Genomic DNA, 20,289 nt, shown 5'->3' on the forward strand with positions numbered 1-20,289 from the left:
ATATAGAAAATTGACTCAAATTTATAAGAATACAAGTCATTCTCCAATTGATAAATGGTCAAAGGATATGAAGAGTCAGTTTTCAGATGAAGAAATTAAAACCATTTCTAATCGTTTGAAAAAATGCTTTAAATCACTATTGTTCAGAGAAATGCAAATTAAGACAACTCTGAGGTACCACTACACATGTCTCAGATTGGTTAAAAGGACATCGAGGGAAACATCCTTTCTGAGCCTCAGTTTCCCCTTCTGTAAAATGATGGAGTTAGATGTGCATTTTAATTAGTTGTTCCCAATATCTGAAATTTTCTCTCCTCTCCAGTCTCTTGCTTATCTTGCTTCTTCCAAGTGTCAACTAAAATCACATTTTCTTGAAGAGGCTTTTCCCAGTCCCACAAGGGGAACAATGCCTTTCCTCTGAGATAATTTTCAATTTGGTCAGTAAACATTTTCTTTGCATACAGTTGTTTGCATTTTATCATCTCCATAAGATCATAAGCTTTTACAGGGCAGTGAGTGCTTTTTGCCTTTCTTTGTATCCCTAACATTTGGGAACATCACATAGTAGGTGTTTAGTTGATTATTTGTTGTTTTCTCTTCCATGAGCTCATCAGCTTCTGGAGGGCAGGAATTGGTTTTGCCTGCCTGCTTTCTTTCTTACTTGTCTTCCTCTCCCTCCCTCCCTTCCTCCCTTCTTCCCTATCATTTTGAACGATTCTTGGCACACAGTAGGCTCTTCATAAATGACTGACTTAATTTGACTATCGCTAAAGTTTCTCAGGAGTTGTTGGAATACAGGGGAGCCACCTGACAGTGGCTGCTGGAGATCCAACCCAGAATGGATCTCCTCTTGTCAGAGGATGATACAAGGAGACAGATATTTGCGGTTCTCTGACCTCTCCGACTGAGAGGCCGTTGCATTGTCAGACCTCTCAGTCCGCTCTTCCCTCTGCCTCCCATTTATCTGATTCCCAGTCTGCAACACCTGTGTCAGCAAAGGCTGCCCTGCAACTCCGTCAGATGCTGCGATCCACAGCTGTGGAGGCTCTCCGAGAATCGACTTGTCTCTTAACATTGCAACAGCTCCCGTGTATTCCAACAAGGACTCAAGTGCCTACTCCACTAAACTAGAGCAGACCTCCCAGCAGGATGGACCGGAGGGAGGGACTGGAGCTGGGGAGGGGCGGAGGAGGCGAGGAGAGGGAGGGAGGGAAAAGGCGGAGTCAGTCCTGAAGGCCAATAAGGACCCTAGAAGGTTCCCCGCCCCCTAAGGCCCCGCCCTCAGGAAGAGCAGTCGCCGCCATGGAGGAATATCAGCCCCACCACGAAGAGGTACCGCCCCTCCCCATTCAGGGGTCTTTGCTCCCCTCCACTGCTGTTCCCTGGGGCGCCTCAGATCTTTCTCCCCCTAGCGACCAGGTTCCAGTCCGCCCTCCGAATTGACCTCTTTGCATGTTCCGAGTGGTTCCGGGAGCTAGACTGGATTGAACCGGGCAGGGCAGGGCGGGGCTGGGGGCACGCGCCTCGAAAGGGGCCTCGTGCCCCGCGGGGGAGGGACGCTTCTGGACTCGAGCACTGGCCGACCTGCTGGCGGAGATAGTGGGGAGGGGCGGTCTCCCTTTTGGTCTCCGGGCGCCCTATTCCCCTGCGGCAGGGCGTGGTTGTTACTGTGTCTTCCGGAGCACTCCTGTACCCAAACCTTCTTTCCCTCCCCCAACCTCGCCTTTTCTTCCCCCTCCCCCCCAAATGAAATTGACGCAGGCGTATTGGAGGTGCCCGAGACGGGACGTTCCCTCCCTCCCCCCACTCCGGTGGGATGCTCTCTGACAGTCTAGGGCGCGGCCGGGTTTAGTGCACAAAGTTTTACATCGGGACGAACTGAGGGTGAGGAGGCAACTGCGCTTATCCCTGGAATCCTGACCCTCCGGGGGCTGCCGCGAGGATTCCTGGGGGCAGCCTGGAGTGTCTTAAGAGTTGTGAGCTTCCAGACAGTAAACCTCAAAATTTCTCTTAAAAAAAAAAAAAAAAATATATATATATATATATATATATATATATATATATATACACACCCCCCATGGAGTTATGCCTACTCATTTACAGATTTCAGCTTTAGAAATCGGAAAAAAAAAAAAAAAAAGCCCAGAAGTAGGTCCCGAGTCCTACTTTTTTTTTTTTTTTAATGAGACGTTATTTCCCTGACATTTGAGTTTTGATTTGTTGGCATGCGCATGAGCAGTAGAGGCTTTCATCATCGAGACTTAAAATGGTATTTATTTATCCACTTTGGTGGTGCAGTGGATAGTGGAAAACCTGAGTTCAAATGTGGATACAGACACCTATTGGCAGTGTGATCCTGGAGAAGTCATTAAAAATGGTTTGCCTCAGTTTCCTAAAATGTAAAATGAGCCAGAGAAGGAAATGGCAAATCACTCCAGTAACTTTGCCAAGAAAACCCCAAGAAAGGTTATGAAGAGTCAGATATGAGCGACCCACAACTGGCCACTTTCAGAATTAAGCAGGGAGCAGAATCTAAGGTGTAATAATTTCAAGAGTTGAAGCTAAGGATTCTGAGAGAAAAAGAAAAATCAAGCCTTCTAAACTTACTTGATAAGATTTTAGTTTCATTCCACTCACTTTTGTTAGTGAACTCTGCAGTGTATTTTTTCTTAATTTTCAATAGTATTTTATTTTTCCAAATAATTGTAAAGATAGTTTTCAACATTGATTTCCACAAGACTTTGTGTTTCAAATTTTCCTTCCTTCTTCTTCCAGCTCCCCCCTCCTCAAAAGCAAGCAATCTTATATAGGTTAAACTCAGGCAAATTCTTTCAAATATTTCCATATTTAGCATGTTGTCTGTGAAAAATCATTACAAAAGAGATAAAAGTCAGGAGAAAAACAAACAAAAAATGTGGAAACATTATGCTTTGATAACACATTCAGTATTCACAGTTCTCTCTCTCCATTTGCATGTCTTCAACCCCAAAGTCTATTGGCATTGCCTCAAATCATTACATTGTTGAAAAAAACCAAGCTCATCACAGTTGATCGTTACATAATCTTATCACTGTGTACAATATTCTCTTAGTTCTGTTCACTTCACTTAGCTACAGTTCATGTGAATCTTTCCAGGCTTTTCTGAAATCTGCCTGCTTGTCACTTTTTTTTTTTTTTTTTTTGCTGAGGCAATTGGGGTTGTGACTTGCCCAGGATCACAGAGCTAGGAAGTGTTAAGTGTCTGAGATCAAATTTGAACTCAGGTCCTCCTGATTTCAGGACGGATGCTCTATCCACTGTGCCACCTACTGTCCCTGCTTGTCACTTCTTAAAGAACAATAATGTTGCATTACATTTATATAATTCTCCAGATGGTGGGCATCCATGTAGGATACTTTAAATGAAAAGTTTCAACCCCTTAATCTACACTTTTACTCTTTTTACAAAAGTTTTCAAGAATTATACAGCTTCCATATTTGTTCACTTGTTTCCCCTGAACTAACAAAGTATTAAGTTAATTGTGCACTTCTGAATACTTATGTAACTAAAATATTTGTTGATTGACATAGAAATAAATCTATGTATTTTGGACTGGGTAAAATCATTTGCATTTGTAAAAATCATATGATTCAATGATAATCTAGAGTGATTAAATATTTTGAAAATTTCAGTTTATATTTATTTTATTCCTTTAAAGCCCTCTGATCATTTGAAATTTGTTCTTGTAATTCATTTTTTAACAAATCACATAAAGAAAAGACTAAGCAGCTAGTTGTTGAACTGGTTTATAAGAGTACAAATGGATTCTAAAATAGCAAAGCAGGTCATTCATAATATTTACTCTGAATGATCTACCATCTATTCTATGTGAGTATTCCTTGCAACTGTGCAAGTGTCATCTTTTTTTTTTTTTTTTAAATCTTGTCCCTTTCCTCCCATTAAGCCATCTAGTGTACTAAGAACCTTCCTTTTCATCTCTTGACAATAAAAGAATGCTAATGGAATATTTGGGCTTTCCATCAATCATTCCTCATTATGACTATTTGTTTGGCCCATCTTTTCCATTCATACATATGGATGGTATCCTTTCTAGCACTTCTCTTGCACAACTCTTAATTGGTAAGAAATATACTTAGTTAATACTCACTATCAACCCTGTTACTTTTTTGGTGACTCATACTTTTAATCTTTCATATCTTGTGTAACCAGTAGAATTTTGATGTTTAAAAATGGGCCTTTATTTCAGGGAGAAGCTTGGGGATCGTTAAAAGCAGTGTATCGTTTTAGAGAGGCAATTCAACTTATTTCCTTCCTCCTTTTAATTGTGAATTCTGTTCATTGTCTATTAAAATCTTTTTTATAATATGTTTATGAAAATAAAAAATACTTCACACACACACTAGCTCTTGGGTTGCCCTATAAGTAATTTTTTTCTTTTTTTAATATAAATGTTCTTTTTTATTGTGAACCTAACAATCATTCACACATTTCAAGAATAAGGCAGAACACTGTATAAGAAACATTTTCTAAGGTTCAGTTTTAAATTTATATCCAAATAATTTTATATTTCTAATAAATTTATATAGTTTTAAACTAGGTAATAGCATAATTGCTCTATTACCTATTACAAGTAATAACAAATTGCTGTTTGTGTATCCTCTTGTGCTTGTATGCATTAAAAATGTTTTACTTTTAACTCTTTAAAAAAAAAATCATTTGTCATTGCTCACTACCCCATCTTAGCTCAATTATAGCTTCCCTTGTGATATGGAAATAGTCCAGCAAAATAAATCAAGACAATGTCCATCCTTGAGAATTGATGTCACATTCTGTACCTTTGGTCTATTACCTTTCTGCCAAGAAGTAAGAGCTGTGCTTCATTATTAGTCTTTTGAAATCATGATTGATTGGTATTTTTGTTTTGAATTCTGAGATCTTTCAAAGTAGTTTTTTCTTCATAATGAAAATCCTAAGCTTTCATACTCTTTCACATTTACCTTTATTCCCATGGGGAATAGTGGGGCTGTATAAAATAATTATATTGATTAGGAGTTTGAAGTAAAGTTTTTAATAGAATAATGCTCAGGCTAAGCTATGTCCATTCCCTTGTTCTTCTGCTCAGTCTCCCAAATCAAGGGCATTTCATTACTATAGCCCCAGCTTGAATTTTTTTTTTTAAGCATATTTTCCATTTCCCTTCTTTCTCCCTTTCTTCCTTGCATTTTAAAATGTAACCATACCTTTCACTTATACTGGAACTTTTCCTAATGTGTTTGTTGGATGGTATGCAATACAGAAAAGGTGTCTTATCTTAAAAGTGGAATAATAACTCCTTATTGTATCAAGTGTACATTTCTTAGCCTGACATTCTGGACTTCTATAATGTAGTTCTTCTCATTTTACCTGTCTAGTTTTATTTCCCATTACTCCTAAACAAGAACTCTTTGCTTGAGTTATTCCTGATGTCCTGACCTACCCACAGACTATTAAATTCTTTCTGAACTCTTTTTTCCTTGTTATTCTTTTCTTTATCAGTGCTCAAGGCTTTCTTCCCTCCCCTCCACCAGATTAATATATGACACTATTGGACAGAATACTAGGAGTCAGAAACATATGGATTTAAATCTCTAACCTTTGTGAAATCAAATAATCCCTCTGAATCTCTGTTTCCTGATCTGTAAAATAGGGATAGTACTAGTATTTGTCTCACTAGGTTCTAGGCAGATTTTGTAATGCTTTGTAAATGAGTGCCAGTTGTGATGATCTCTGGCTACCCTTTCTTAAAGGCCTTCCCCCATAAAGAAAGTCCACCTTTATTCCTCTTCAGTAAACTTCTTTGGTCTGTGCCAAACAGTTTGGTACTTTAAATATTGGGGGTTGGAAGGGGCAGTAAAGATGACTTAGCTCAGCATCCTTATTTTATAGTTAAGGCAAGTAAAACTCAGAGAAGAAAATTTAATTGAACAATCAATTTGTTCAAGGTTATATATAGCCAGGTACAGGCAGATTTGTATCCTCATAATGTTTTAATAAGTCATTTATGTAAGTCTTGTTATGCAGCATGATCATAATCAATTTTTTAAAATTCTCCCTAAGCTCATTTAGTAATAGGCATGTAATAGATACTTATCTTTCTATTTGACTGTTGCTTTAAAAGGAATTGGTCAAAATTTATCAAATTGATTACTTCAAAGTAAATAGTTTGAAAAGAGCTTACTTTTGTTTTGTTTTTTCATTATTTTAAACTTACATACAAAATAGAAAAAGAAAACTTTACCATGTACACAGAAAAACATAAAAGCGCATTCAAAACATAAAGTAATAGATTTCCATTTCAAGAAAGCCTTTATAATAAATATTACACATTGTGTTCAGAGCTGTCCATCTTTGCTTCCTTGTAGGTTTTCTTTTGTTCTGTGCCATACCTTTTTACTTTATTTTTTTTTTCCCCTTTTTTCTCTCCCTTACCCCTAAAGGCTACAATTAAGTGTGGAGATACACACAAGTACACATGTATGTACATGCATATATAATATATATCTTTAATCATACATATATATATACACACACATACATATACATTGATATACATCTATGTAAGACTATATGCTTATTTATCCTGTTTTTCTGAAGGTGGGTAACATCTTCCTTCATAAATCTAAATCTTTCCATATTTTTCTATTTCTACCCAATCATCATTTCCTACACCACAGCAATATTCCAACTTTATACTGTCTAGTTATTTTAAATAGTTTAAAACAATATTAATTAATTTTGTAGACATTGAGTAGTTTCTCTATTTTTCTCTTGATTAAACGTTTTAGCTTTAACTTTGAGATCATGATACTAACCCTGCTTTTTTTTATAATAAATTCTGGCCCTGCTCTTTATTTTGTTTGTTTGTTTGTATCTCTTTTTTTCCTAACTCTCCTGAATGCTACCAGCTTTACTTCTACTAGCTACCTTGCCCTTCTATTACTTAACCTACCTCCCTCTCCAAAACTCTTTCCCTTATCCTCTCCCCCAACCTTTTACCCTTGCTCTCATTTTACCTGAAGTAAGTCTTTTATAGCCTTCCAAATATATATTATTTCCTCTTTATCCCATTCTCTTTAATTTACACACTATCTCATTCCCACCTCCTTATCTTTTGTACCACCTCCTTATCTTATTCCCTCACTCTCTTATTTCTTTATAAAGTTATTTTATAAGTTTATATATAAAGTTAAAAAGTTTTCCCCCTTCTGAATGCATATATTCTCTAATTTACTGAGATATGATAAAAGTTAGATATTGTTTCCTCTTTAACCCAATGTGAATGGGATTCCAGAATTATAAGCTCTCTTTCTCCCTTTAATTCTCTGTTATTTGCTCTGGCACTTTTTTTTTTTTTATAGTTAACTCATTTTACCTTTTCTACATCGGATATGATGTGATTTAGAATCACATGGTGCATTCCTATGCTATAATTTATTTAGCTGTTCCTCCAAATGATAAGTGTCCTCTTAGTTTCTAATTCTTTGCCATTAAAAGTTCAAAAAGAACTGCTAAAAGTATTTGTACACATGGATCCTTTTTCTCTTCCTTTGATCTTTGAGATACAGAGGTAGTAATAGCATTAGTAGATTTTGCAGTTTGGTGAATTTAAGGACTTATACTTTATAGAATGGCTACACCTTTTCACCGCTCCACCAACACTGCATTTGTGTGTTTGTTTTCTGATATCTCCTCCAAAAATTATCACTTTCCTTTTCTGTCATATTTGCCAATATGATAGGTATTATATGGAACTTCAAAGTTGTTTTATTTTGCATTTCTTTTATCATTTGCAATTTGGAGCATATTTTCATATAGCTATTGATAAGCTTGGGTTTCTTTATTTGACACCTATTTGTTCATATTCTTTCACCACTATAAATTGCAGGCAGTCATGAATGAGGGAAAAAAATGTCCCCCATATATATTTTGCATAATTTAATGATTTAGTTCCAGATATTAGGAAATTATGTTAAATATCTTGTGTTCTTTGTTCTGTCACATCAGATAGTCACTATCTGCTGCTGCTTTAGCAGTTTTCCATCTTATATTATTACTACCCCTCCATTTTACCATCTCCATATCCATCATTTATACACACATACATTCACACACTATGCGCACTCACACACATATCAAGGGAAAAAAATATCTGACTACGGTATAAACTTCTAAAGATAATCACTTTTCTAAAGACTTTATAAAAATACTTATAGCAGTTCTTTTTGTGAACTGAAAAGTAAGGGGATGCCTACTAATTTTAAAATGACTGGACAAATTATGGTATATGAATGTAATGTAGTATTTTATTCTGAAAAATGTTGAAGGGCATGCTTTCAGAGAAACTAGGAAAGAGTTGGATAAACTAATGAAAAGTGCCTTGAGCAGTACTTGGATAAGAATTTATGCAATAGCAATAGCATTATATAGAAAAAGAACTTTTAAAGATTTAAAAACTCCAGTCAGTGCAGTGACTAACTGTGAATACATATGTTTTGATATATTGTGATGGACTCACAGTGCAGATTGAGAAATTTATTTCTTGGACCTGACCAATTCAAGATTTTAATTTTACTTAACTATTTAGTATTTCTTAAGAAGAATTTGTTTTGTTCATTTCTGCTCCAATAAGGAAGGGGTAGAAGAAACAATTGTATTTAATTTAATTTAAATTTTTTAAAATGAGCATCATTTCTCTGATCAATAATTATTTGGAGCATTTTTTTTGATCTGGCTATATATATAGATATTTTTTAAATTTCTTCATCAGAAAACTTCCTATTCATATTCTTTGGTTATTTATCAAATTGGTGAATGGCTTGTATCCATACAGATTTAACAGAACTCTTTATATATTTGAGATGTAAAATCTTTATCTGAGAAAGTATAAAAAATTTTCCCCTTAATTTTCTGCTTTCCTTTTGATCTTGACTACATATAATTTTGGGAGCAGAGCACACTAGCACCCACAGGAGTATACGAGGAAAGACCTTTTACTTTAAAGTAGCATTTGAGCAGAGCTTTGAAGGAAGTGAGAATAAGTAATTCAAGGCATTTAAAATGTAGTTCAATTTTTTTAAAGTTCAATTTATATACAGCTTTTTAGGATTGCTTAGTGTATTGATTTGGTTCAGAGAACCTGGTTTTAAATGTTACCTCTTTCTCTTACCTGAGTGATCTTGATCAAATTATTTAACCTCTCTTGTCCCTTTTCCTTATCTGTAAAATGAGGGGATTGGAATAGATGGTTTCTGAGGCCCAAGTTTCGTATGCAAGTATGCATTTTTGCATATGCAAGTATGATTTTATAAATAAATAACAATTCTATATCCCAAAACATTTTATCTTTATAATTTTTTTTTTTTAGATTGGCTTCAATGCTGATGAAGCACACAATATTGTAAAAGAGGTAGGTAATATACATTTATTCATTGCATTCCATTGTGCCAATTGATAGCTGTTTTGATATAACTTCCCTTCCTTTGTAATTCTATATATTTTATTTTTTATATATTAGAAGCATTCTGAAAAAGGTCCAAAGGCTTCATTAGACCAGAACTATCAGCCTACCTCCATTTTTTGTATACTCCATAAGCTAGGAATGGTTTTTATGTTTTAAAATCATTCTTAGCTTATGCATAGACCATACAACAGCAGGCACTGAGTCACATTTGGCTTTTGCACTAAATTTTGCTGACTCCTGCACTAGATGATGATGACACAAAAAAGGTTAACTCTTGTTGTATAGAAAAATAATTGATGAACTTGGAGTCAGTAGCTCTAGTTAAATAAAAACCATTAAATGTTTTTTGATCATTGGTTTTATAGATAGATAGATAGATAGATAGATAGATAGATAGATAATAATCTGCATGTATATGTGATAATTTGAAGTATGCCTAGCATTTATATAAATATATTGCTTTGATGTTTGCAAAATGCTCACATATATCATCTTATTTAATCACAGCAACCTTTGAGTTATGTGCTATCATAATCTGTATTTTACAGAGGAACTTAGGTTTAAGGAGGCTGACTTGCCCAGAGCCACAAAGTAGTTAAGTATCTGAGACAGGATTTGACTCCAGGTCTAACACCAGCCATTGTGATCCCTAGCTATGTCTGTATATATGTTTAACAAGTTTAGTTTTTTTAGAAAAATATTTGTTTCAGGTAATCTTTTGCTATTTCTGTCTTAATTTGCCTCTGTAATCAGTACTTACTCTTTGTTCTCCTGTACTTTTAGTGTATAGATGCTATATTGGGCGGTGTGGATTATAATCAGAATAATGTCAACCAATGGACTGCAGCTATAGTGGAACAATCCTTAACACATTTGGTAAAATTAGGGAAGACATATAAATATATAGGTAAGTAGTAGGGTCTGTATTCACTAATTTACTCTTTCTATTCCTCATGCCTTTTTGTATGAAATTTACAGCCTTCTTTTTCAAATCCTTGAAAGGCTCTGTGATCTCTTTGATTTGGGAGTTCTCTCCAACAATGCAAATTATAGCTGATTGATAACTGCTTTTCCTGTTCTAGTCTGTTATTCTTTCAAAATTTCACTATATCCAACATACTGAAGGCTTCACTTTTTCCTAACATAATGGTTACCTACTTAGACCTGTGGTAGGTGATTATCATACTTGATGTGTGATCTCTCCATCTTCTCTTCCTATTATACAATTCTTTGATGAAGTCCTTTACTATTATTCTTGGAGTTCCTCGTTGATTATGTGATGCCTTATACCCATTGTTATCCTCTTTCTTGCCCTCCTTGTTCTTTGGAGGCTGTGGTATAGCATTTTTCACTGCCATATAACAATATTAATAAAATGCTATTTTTTAAAAGATAAGCTTTTGCTTTCATGGGGAACTTGAAAGTTTTGCAATTTCCCAAAAGAAGCCTTATCATTTTTTTCTTTCTGTTTGTTTAACTATGAGCCCAACTCATCCATCTGTGTTCTCTATCCCAGATAAACATACTGGTAGACAAGTTCTATAGATCAACCACCCAAAAGCATATTGAATTTTGGCAGTAGACATTTTACATCTGTCATTACAACATCATCCACAGGGAACCCATTTTCAAACTGGATACTGGACTGCATCTCTTTCATTACAGTGGTGAATACCTTTGATGAGCATATAGTCTCTGTTTCACATCTTGTCTGATGTTCGTTATTGAACATCACAATGAATTTTTTTTTTCAAGAAATCCTGCATGATTTTGATGGCAAGACTCCCTGCTATAAAACATAACATTTTGTTTCACTATATCAAATGTTTTTTTTTCGGGAGGCTTTATATTCTTCACATCTTTTAGTTAACTTTTAGTCAGATGGCAAAGATACAGTCCATTATTGAATTTCACATGTGAAGTCTCAAGCTCCTACTACTATTGTTCAAAGCCTTCTGTGTAAGCTACAAGCCTTCAGTTCTCTTTTTCATAAACCATACTTTCCCATGTACCCTTCTCTAATCCCTCTTAATCAGGTATGATATCTCTTTCACCTCAACTCTTGTATCAATTTAATTATAACTCCCCTTTAACTCTTAACATAGTCTGAATTGCATTCTATTGATTCTTCTATATTGTAAACTCCTTAAGATGGGAGCCTACTGTTGTTTATTTATATTTGTATCCCCAACAATTCCTTGAGCTTAATAATCCTCAGCAAATATTTGTTGAATGAATGAGTTAATCAGTCAACAAATGGTACGGAATTTTTCACAGTTCCTCTTGTAGGTTATGCAAAAAAATTCAGAGCCTCTCCCTACACATGAAACTAATTTAGTATGTGAACAGTCTTAAACTTTTTCTTTACTAATGTTACCTCCAACTATTATCCTCAGCACTACTACTACTACTCACATTACATGGAAATGACTCTGCATCCTCAAAGGCTTTATCATGCAAAGGCTTTAACCAAAGCAGTTTATATTGAAGAGAAAAAAAAAAAAGGCTTTGAATGTGGGTCTAGTAATGTTAACTATATATTATCCAAGATACAGCTTTGCTAAATGTAGAGAGGTTCATTACTAGGTTGGCCAAGCAGTGATATATTCTTTGGTCACAGCAATTCTTGAAGACTATCTTATGGGTTAGAGAGGGATAGAATAATAAACATACCAAAGAAATCACAGATTTTTGAAGTATTAAATTATTGAAGTAAACTAATATGCTTTGTTATTTTCTTTATCCACTCACTATTTGTTCTGTTATTCATTATTTTTATAGATTTCATACCTATGAAATCAAACATTACTTTGTTAAAGGTATGAAAACTTCATGTATCTTTTTTTTTAATCTTTTTCACTTTTGATTTCATTTATACATCTTCTCTTTATTTTTGAGCTCACTCATTTTGTGTCTTTATCTTTTAGTTACTTGTGCAGTGATGCAGAAGAGTGGATCTGGTTTACACACAGCCAGCTCATGTTTTTGGGATACTACATCTGATGGTAAGAGCTTTTAAAGACATTCTATGAAAGTACAATCCATATAAAACAAAATTGTCCACTTTTGTTGCTCAGTGCATTTCTTTTCGTTTTTATTATATAATTTGAGTGGTAAGATTCTAAAAGGGGTCATAGTGCAGAATTATGTTATACATACTGGGATTTTCCTTATCTAACTTCAAGAAGATGTTGCTGGGGTTTAATAAAGACAGAGCTGAGACTTTACCTCATCTACCAGGAACACTGCCTCACACATTATCTCTGTTTCTGCCATTCTTTGGGAATAGAATTTTTGCAAGTGTTTAGGTGCATGGGCATCTAGATGGTCTAGTAGATAGAGCATTGGCTCTGGAGTCAAGAGGACCTGAGTCCAAATCCAGTCTCAGACACTTAACATTTATTAGCTGTGTGATTAAGCAAATCACTTAACCTCAACTACCTCATCAAAAAAAAAAAAAAAAAAAAAAAAAAAAAAAAGCATTTAGGTACATGCAGATTTTACATCTTGGTTCATGGTTCCCTCAATCCACAAGGTAGAGGGGTTCCCCCTGCCTCTGAATGTGGAAAATCAATGCCTATTGACCAAAAATTTGGCAGCTTTTAAGGTGGCTTATGAGTTTATCTGGACAGGTTCAGACTTTTCCAGGGAATGGATGACTGTGGTAATTGGTAGCAGCTGACTGAATAAGGGAATCCTATTCTCAAAGTAGAATTCCACTGTATGTTAGTAAGGTGGTTCAGATATTGTAGAAGGCTGAAACTCCAAAAAGGAATGCTTGAATCAGATAACTGCACTTAAGGCTATTGATTTGAGACAATGACTCTATTAGCATATATTTGGATAAATGGCTTTTCTCACTATTGGGGTTAAAATAATCGTAGGCAAGGATTGGAGGGTGGAGGGAGAGAGGCCAGAAGTACTTGGCCAGCCAGAGGAGGAGGAGAGAAACTGGACTCAGGACTCCAGGATCCAAGATACATGTTTGGCAAGCCTGGTGGCAGTTTGCTTGCCTCCTTCACTTCTCCCTCTAAAGACCAGGGACTTTAATTTATCCTGACTCTGGCTGACCCTGAGGCCCTCCAGGGAGCTAGCCCATACTTTACAAGATATCATGGTGCTAGTTAACAACTCAAATCATGCTCCTTTTCATTTGGCCTTTCATCTAGGGGCAGTGAACCTTGGTTTCTTGAGTTTTTTTGTTTGTTTTTTGTATTACTGATGTTATAATTATAAAATTTATAATTTTATTGCATTGTCATTGCTTTCCTTTCTTCTTCTATATTTTATTTATGCATTTTAAAACATTTTGAGAAGAGATATATCAGACGTACCAGCCTGCACAAAAAGTACATAACACAAAATAGGTTAAGCATCTAGGAAATGGTATCAGTTGAATTATTCAGCAAGCATTTATTAAGCATTTACTATATATCAGGCTTTCTATTAGATGTTGGGGATACAAAGACAAAAATGAAACAGTCTCTACCCTCAAGGAACTTTTATTCCATTGAAGGAGACAACATGTACACATGTTAATATATGCAAGGTATATACAGTATTCAGGAGAAAGATGGACTTGACATTCTATCAAGGAGAAAGATGGCCAAAATGGGAAATTAATTGTATTCAATTATAATTAATAAAGAGAGTGAGTAGGCTTTGCAGCAAGGATATTTAGAGTCCATTACAATGAAGAATTTGATCTGTTTTTGTCAAATTATCTACTTCCATCATGTTGATATTCTGATCATGGGATTCAGTTGGACTCATGTATTAAAGCTATCAATGAGCTGTGTCAACAGTGATTTCGGCTGAGGCTATAGACTGCCAGCTAGATTGCCTTTCTCGGTTGTGTAGTAGTGAGCATAGTTGTCTTCTAGCTAGATTTTTGAAACAACCAAGAGCAAATTGTATATAAGTGGATCAAGGACCACCAAAAATCCTGAGAGTTTACATGGAAGAGGTCGTCCTTGATCCTGTTAGCCCACTGTAACAGAAACATAACGCTTCTGCCTTTTCATTCCTAGAAAGGACACGTGAGACAGCATTTTAGCTTTGTGAAAATGGATTTCCTCTTTGAAGAGTGAGCAGGAATGCTGTATGAGTTTGGGTGAAGGCATCTTGTTTCTATGGGGATTTGAAGGAATTCTATTATCTAGTTATGTTAGAGTGGCTGCAAAGTTTTCAGGTTTTAAGTTTTCTTTGAAGGAGTTGTTTCTCACAGTTCTCAAAATTAAATTTGTCTAAGGTCTCAGCTCAAAAGTACTTTTGTGTCAGGACATTATAGATCCAGAAATTAATTATTTGTCCCCTCCTTACCCCCCCCCCCAAAAAAAAAAAAAAAAAAAAAAAACTAGGACACACTAGTTTTGTCCCAATGGGATCTTCCATGGACCTTCAATGAGTTTGATTTCTGAGATGGTGCCTCAGTTTGAAAAATGTCTTAACTGTGGACAGTTCCTTGTCCCATACTGTAGACTTTATAAGTTTAATTCTTTTGCAGAGTTCCCTGGATAAACTCTTCATGAATTGTGTTCATTTTGAGAGAATATGGCCTCAGTAGCTACATTGGCAGTGGCAGCAGAAGTTTGAGGTCACAGGACCTGGGCTTTAAAATCTTGATTCTGCCATTCCTGTATAATTTCATGTCATTTATCCTTTCTTGGACTCAGATTCCTCCTATGTAAAATGAGAGAATTTGGACAGATGCCCTCAATATTCTTTCTACTTATAAAACTTTGATCTTATGAAGGGCTATAATGCTCTCCCAAACATAGCCACTGAAAAATTTGGTGTAGATTTTAGGAAGTTAGCAAGAAGGAAGTTAGCTATGAAAATCATGATAGAAAAGGTGATGGTACTTGGTAGAACCCAGGACCTCTTGTAGTAATGCTTTTGGGGTTCTCAACTATGCCTGAAGAGCTCTATCTACTCCAGTGTTGTGTACAGGTCTTATGTTGATATTTGAATCAGCTCAACTTATGCCCTCTAGATGAAGAAAATGTGATTAATTTAATAGATTAGAATGTCACTGATTTGTAGAATGGCATCCATGAAACATTGAAAGAAAGTAACTGTGTTTGGAAGTCTGAGGAGCATCAAAGAACACTCATAATTTCTGATCTGTGTCTAAAATATTTTACATTCATCCCCTTAGGCAGTGCATATTAGGCACTGCCTTATATCCTGTATTTTGGAAACTGAAGCTTATCTCAGCTGAGTAATGTCTGGAATCTGCCTGTGCTCCTTGCCATCTGTGTGGCTTTGGGCCTGGCACTTACCTACTCTGGGCCGGACAGAAGCTCAGAACGCCTGAGCTCTAATCATCACAGAGGAGAAAACTGTTGCTTACACTCTTAACTAAAGACTTGGTCAGATCCAAAGATTGATGCAAAGAGCTTTCTTACAATTGTACATCTCAAGCAATCCCTCCCTATCTGAAAACTGACTTAGTACCAATCATTTGGTTATTGTTTCCATATTCCTTTCATTGTGTACAGACACTTGGGAAGAGTGGGGCAGATTTTTTTTTCATTTCAGCAGATAGATGTGGTCCAGCTTTCCCGCCACAAAAGGCTTGATTTCAAACAATATGATATGGTTTTCTCATAATTTTTGTAAGGAATAGTTTTCTTACTAGACACAAATTGGACTAGACCCATAATTGACTATAAGCAGAATTGAGTTAGCTTCAGAATTTAGTCACAAGATGGAGTCAGTTCCCACTATTATTTGCTGCTCTAATGAATAGGCAATTTTAAGAAGAAATCAAAACTACCAATAGTCACATGAAAAAACACTCCCAGTCACTATTGATTAGGAAAATAAAAATGAAAACAACTCTGCTATACTTCCTCATACCCATGAGGTTGGCTGACATGACAGAAAAGAAAAATGACAAATGGTGGAGGAGATGTGGAAAAATAGGAACACTAATGCTCTATTAATGAAGTTGTGAACTGGTCTGACCATTCTGGAGTACATTTTGGATCTGGACAAAGATCATACCCTTTGACTCAGCAATACCACTACTAAGTCTGTATCCTAGTAAAAGCAAAGAAAAAAGGAAGAGGATTTGTTTGTACAAAAATATTTATAGTAGATTTTTGTGTGTGTGGTGGCAAAGAATTTGAAATGCAGATAATGCCTATTGATTGAGGAATGGCTGACAAGTTATGATATGATTGTGATAGAATACTAATATGCTTTAAGAAATTACTGAGAAAACTGTTTCAGAAAAATCTGGGAAGTCTTGAATTGATACAAAGTAAAATGAGCAGAACCCACACTTATAGCAACATTGTAACAATAGTTGATTGTAAAAGACTTAGCTATTATAATCAATAATAATGATCCAAAATAATTCCAAAGGACTTATGATGAAAAATTTCGGCTCTATGCAAAGAGAGAACCGATGAACTCTAAGTGCAAATTGAAGCATAGCTTTTTCACTTTAATTGTGTGTATGTGTTTATGTTTTCTTTTCAAACATTGCCAACATGGAAGTATTTTGCCTTCACCACATTACATGTTTCATCAGTATATTGCTTGCTTTCTCAAGAGAGATAGAAGAGGAATAAGCAGGAGAGAGAATTTGAGACTCAAAAAAATTTTTTTTAATTAATTTTTTTTAATTTACATGTAATTTAGAAATATTTAATAAAATAAAATTCTAAATATATTTTTTAAAAGGCACAATCTAGTCATTCAATGGAGTATCTTTTTAGTAGGGCAGATTTACCATCTCATACAAAAATCCATGTGGATTGATTTGGAGGTATAATCTAGATCATAAATTAACGAATTTTTCTCTTAATCACAAAATCTTTTGAGGTTTAAAGCATCTTTATGTAGAGCTCTTCTTCCTTGGTGGTGACCATCTGAGCCTGTTCATCCATAGTTTCAAGAATGGCTGCAGCTGAGACTAGAGGTTTCATGATTCTACTTATTAGTATCGTGGCAGTAATATTTACATCTTTTGGAAAATACATAATGTTACAATTAGCTGAGACGGGTAGACCAAGGTTTTGCTGATACTTTTGAATGATGCCAAAAATTCATCCCTGGGCCAAGTCTTGTTAAAGACCAAAGATATTTATCTAAGGGAGGAAAGAAATGACTGGGATTAGGAGAAGGGCTAATGGAAAAGTTTTCTGAAAAGAGACCCAAAATATATGAAGAGTTAAACTATATATTTGTATTTCTTAATAGATGATAGGATTTTAGAGTTGGAAAAAGACATTAGAGAACAGCCCAACATCTCTCCTTATTTTTACTAAATAAACCTACCCAAAAGAGATAAAGTGGTTGAGAAGTTAAATGGTTTAGCTGAGGTCACTTGAATTTGAACTCAAGTTTTCTGGCTCTGCTCTAAACTTGGGAATCTAACAATTATACCACAATTACCTACTTTTTAATAGGTATACATTAGTCAGCCAGCTTAGTGAGCCTATTCTGTCAACAAATTTTGTGTGCTTATTATTTAAAGGGTTGTCTTATATATTGACAACATCTAGGTCTCCGTTAATCCCTTGTAGTTTTAAATGCTTAACAGCATTTAAATAGTTGAAATAATTCAAATATAAACCTATATTTCTTGGTCTTTTTGATGTTTTCTGGTATTAACTTTTTTTTTTAATCTTTTCAGGAACCTGTACCATAAGATGGGAGAATCAAACTATGAACTGTATCGTCAATGTTTTTGCCATTGCTATTATCCTGTAACTAAATGGGAATATTATACCAGCGCCTTTAACATAAGAAATTATCAAAATGTTCTTGAATGAAACTATTCATAGTATTATTTAATTATCTTATTGCACTAGAAGTGAAAGTTTGCAATTGGCTTCAGAACAGTAAAAACTGAACATTGTAAGTAACTAATCTTAGAGCTCAAAGCGTACTTTAATAATCATTTGCCTAGTAAGAAAATACCAGACCCAGAAAAATAAGACATTAAAATGTCTAAATACTGTATTTATGTTTGCACCAGCCTTCATTAATGCTATGTATCCAGGAGATGGAGGAATTATGTTTGGGATAATAAAGTTCTCTGGAGTTGGAAAAATAGAATTCTATCTTTTTAGTGTGTATAAATTAACCCAGGTTCTTAGTTCAATAATTATCAGTGCCTCATTTAGTCATACATGCAAAATACTATAAGTATTGTATGTTTTTCTTTTTTTATGAAGTACTATTATATAGTAACTAGAATTAACTTTTTTCAAAGTAATTATTTAATGATTTGTTGCCTTTCATTTCAAAATTCCAAGTTAATCATTGAATGATATTGGTGGATTGATTTCTCTAGCCCAGTAAAGTTCACCATAGAATAAGAACAGATATCTTAATTCATTGTTTTTCAAATCATTCATTCTGTGTTCAACAAATATTTTTTGATTACTCACTATGTACAGTATCCTGTTTAGTTACCACATTGTTGGTGCCTTCTCCCAGTTTGGAAACTGTAGCATTTATAATTTGAGTTTGTGGACATGGGAATAAAAGCATTTGGTCTATAATTTAAAGTCTATAAGACATTGGCACTTAATTAATTTTAAGAGCAAAATAAAGTGAACAGAAGCCATGTAGAAGTTAGAAAAATTAAGTGATTACAACAAGAAGATTTTATTTACCATTGTAGATATGACCTAGTGAAATATTCAAAGAAGGTTGGGATAAATATGCACATTTAATTTTGTTCTTAGTTTCATGACTAGTAAGTTGTATTTATTGTTTTGATTATAAACTGTCATTTATATATCACTTATATGATATTTAAAATATATAGAGTAAGTTATAAATGTAAAATGTACATTCATTAGCAGGTTATGTAATAACTCAGGGCTCGTGAAATGTAGAAAAATATATTGAGAAGTAAAGACTTTAAATTAGTATCCACACAGCTGGGCTACCAAATGGCGAAGTCAATCTGCTGTCTAAGCAAGAAATGAAGTTATAAATGCAAATGGTCTTTTAAGACTGATTAGATCTTTAAAGTGAAATTAAAACATTGAATTTTGAAGAAGGGCTGAGTGATAAATAGTAAATATTAATGGGGCATAAGGTGGTGATATTTGCATGTTCTCATTTTAGCTATATATAGCAAGGACAGTTTAAGAACTTAAAATGAATATTAGAAAAAGTTAAGTTCAGTTTAAATGCTGTAGTGTACCTCTTGGTATATCAAAAGTTATCTCATAACTATTACTTTGATGCTATTTTTCTTGTACTCAAAGATTGTACTAGAGTGATCAAAGTACTAGTGTAATTGAGTGACATCATTGAATCTCAGTTTCTTAAAAAATAATCATAGAAACATATGCCTTGTGAAAACCTGTTTTAAAGAATTTGCTTGATACCGTTTCTGTAGCTAAAAGATAATAAAAATTGTTTGCCTTATCTTTGCTTTTGCTTTCTGGATGCCCATAATCTGACTGAAAATAAATTATTATACTGTTGTATAACATACCCAGTAGTGGAAATAGAGAAAAACTGTTACGTGTATATAGATACACACAAGTGTATGTGCATATATGTACATATGTACATATATATACACACACACACATGTATGTGCTAATTTTAAATGACCATGTGATTTGAGTTGAAGTTGAACTCTCAACTAGAACAAAATTATAGGCCCTTCTATTTTTTTCTTTTTGCTATTTAAAATTTTACATAAAACAACTCAGTAAAAATTCTGTAGCTACTCTCTTAATCCATGTTTGTAGAAAGGGCTTTCTATTTTCTAACATGTAATTAAGGTTTGTGTTTGTTTTTAATTA

At 34.6% G+C, this 20,289-nt stretch overlaps 1 protein-coding gene across 1 annotated transcript; it reads left to right on the forward strand.

Annotated features, from left to right (window-relative positions):
• The first annotated feature begins 1,266 nt into the window (after positions 1-1,266).
• Positions 1,267-19,903, forward strand: DYNLT3 (dynein light chain Tctex-type 3). The gene is made up of 5 exons (XM_051985043.1): positions 1,267-1,332; positions 9,404-9,445; positions 10,283-10,406; positions 12,427-12,504; positions 18,150-19,903. Exons 1-5 carry the CDS (start codon positions 1,303-1,305, stop codon positions 18,224-18,226), a joined length of 351 nt encoding a protein of 116 aa, XP_051841003.1. The 5' UTR covers positions 1,267-1,302; the 3' UTR covers positions 18,227-19,903.
• Positions 19,904-20,289: the final 386 nt, after the last annotated feature.

Source organism: Antechinus flavipes, chromosome 3 (assembly GCF_016432865.1).
Source record: "Antechinus flavipes isolate AdamAnt ecotype Samford, QLD, Australia chromosome 3, AdamAnt_v2, whole genome shotgun sequence".
Taxonomy (NCBI): Eukaryota; Metazoa; Chordata; class Mammalia; order Dasyuromorphia; family Dasyuridae; genus Antechinus; species Antechinus flavipes.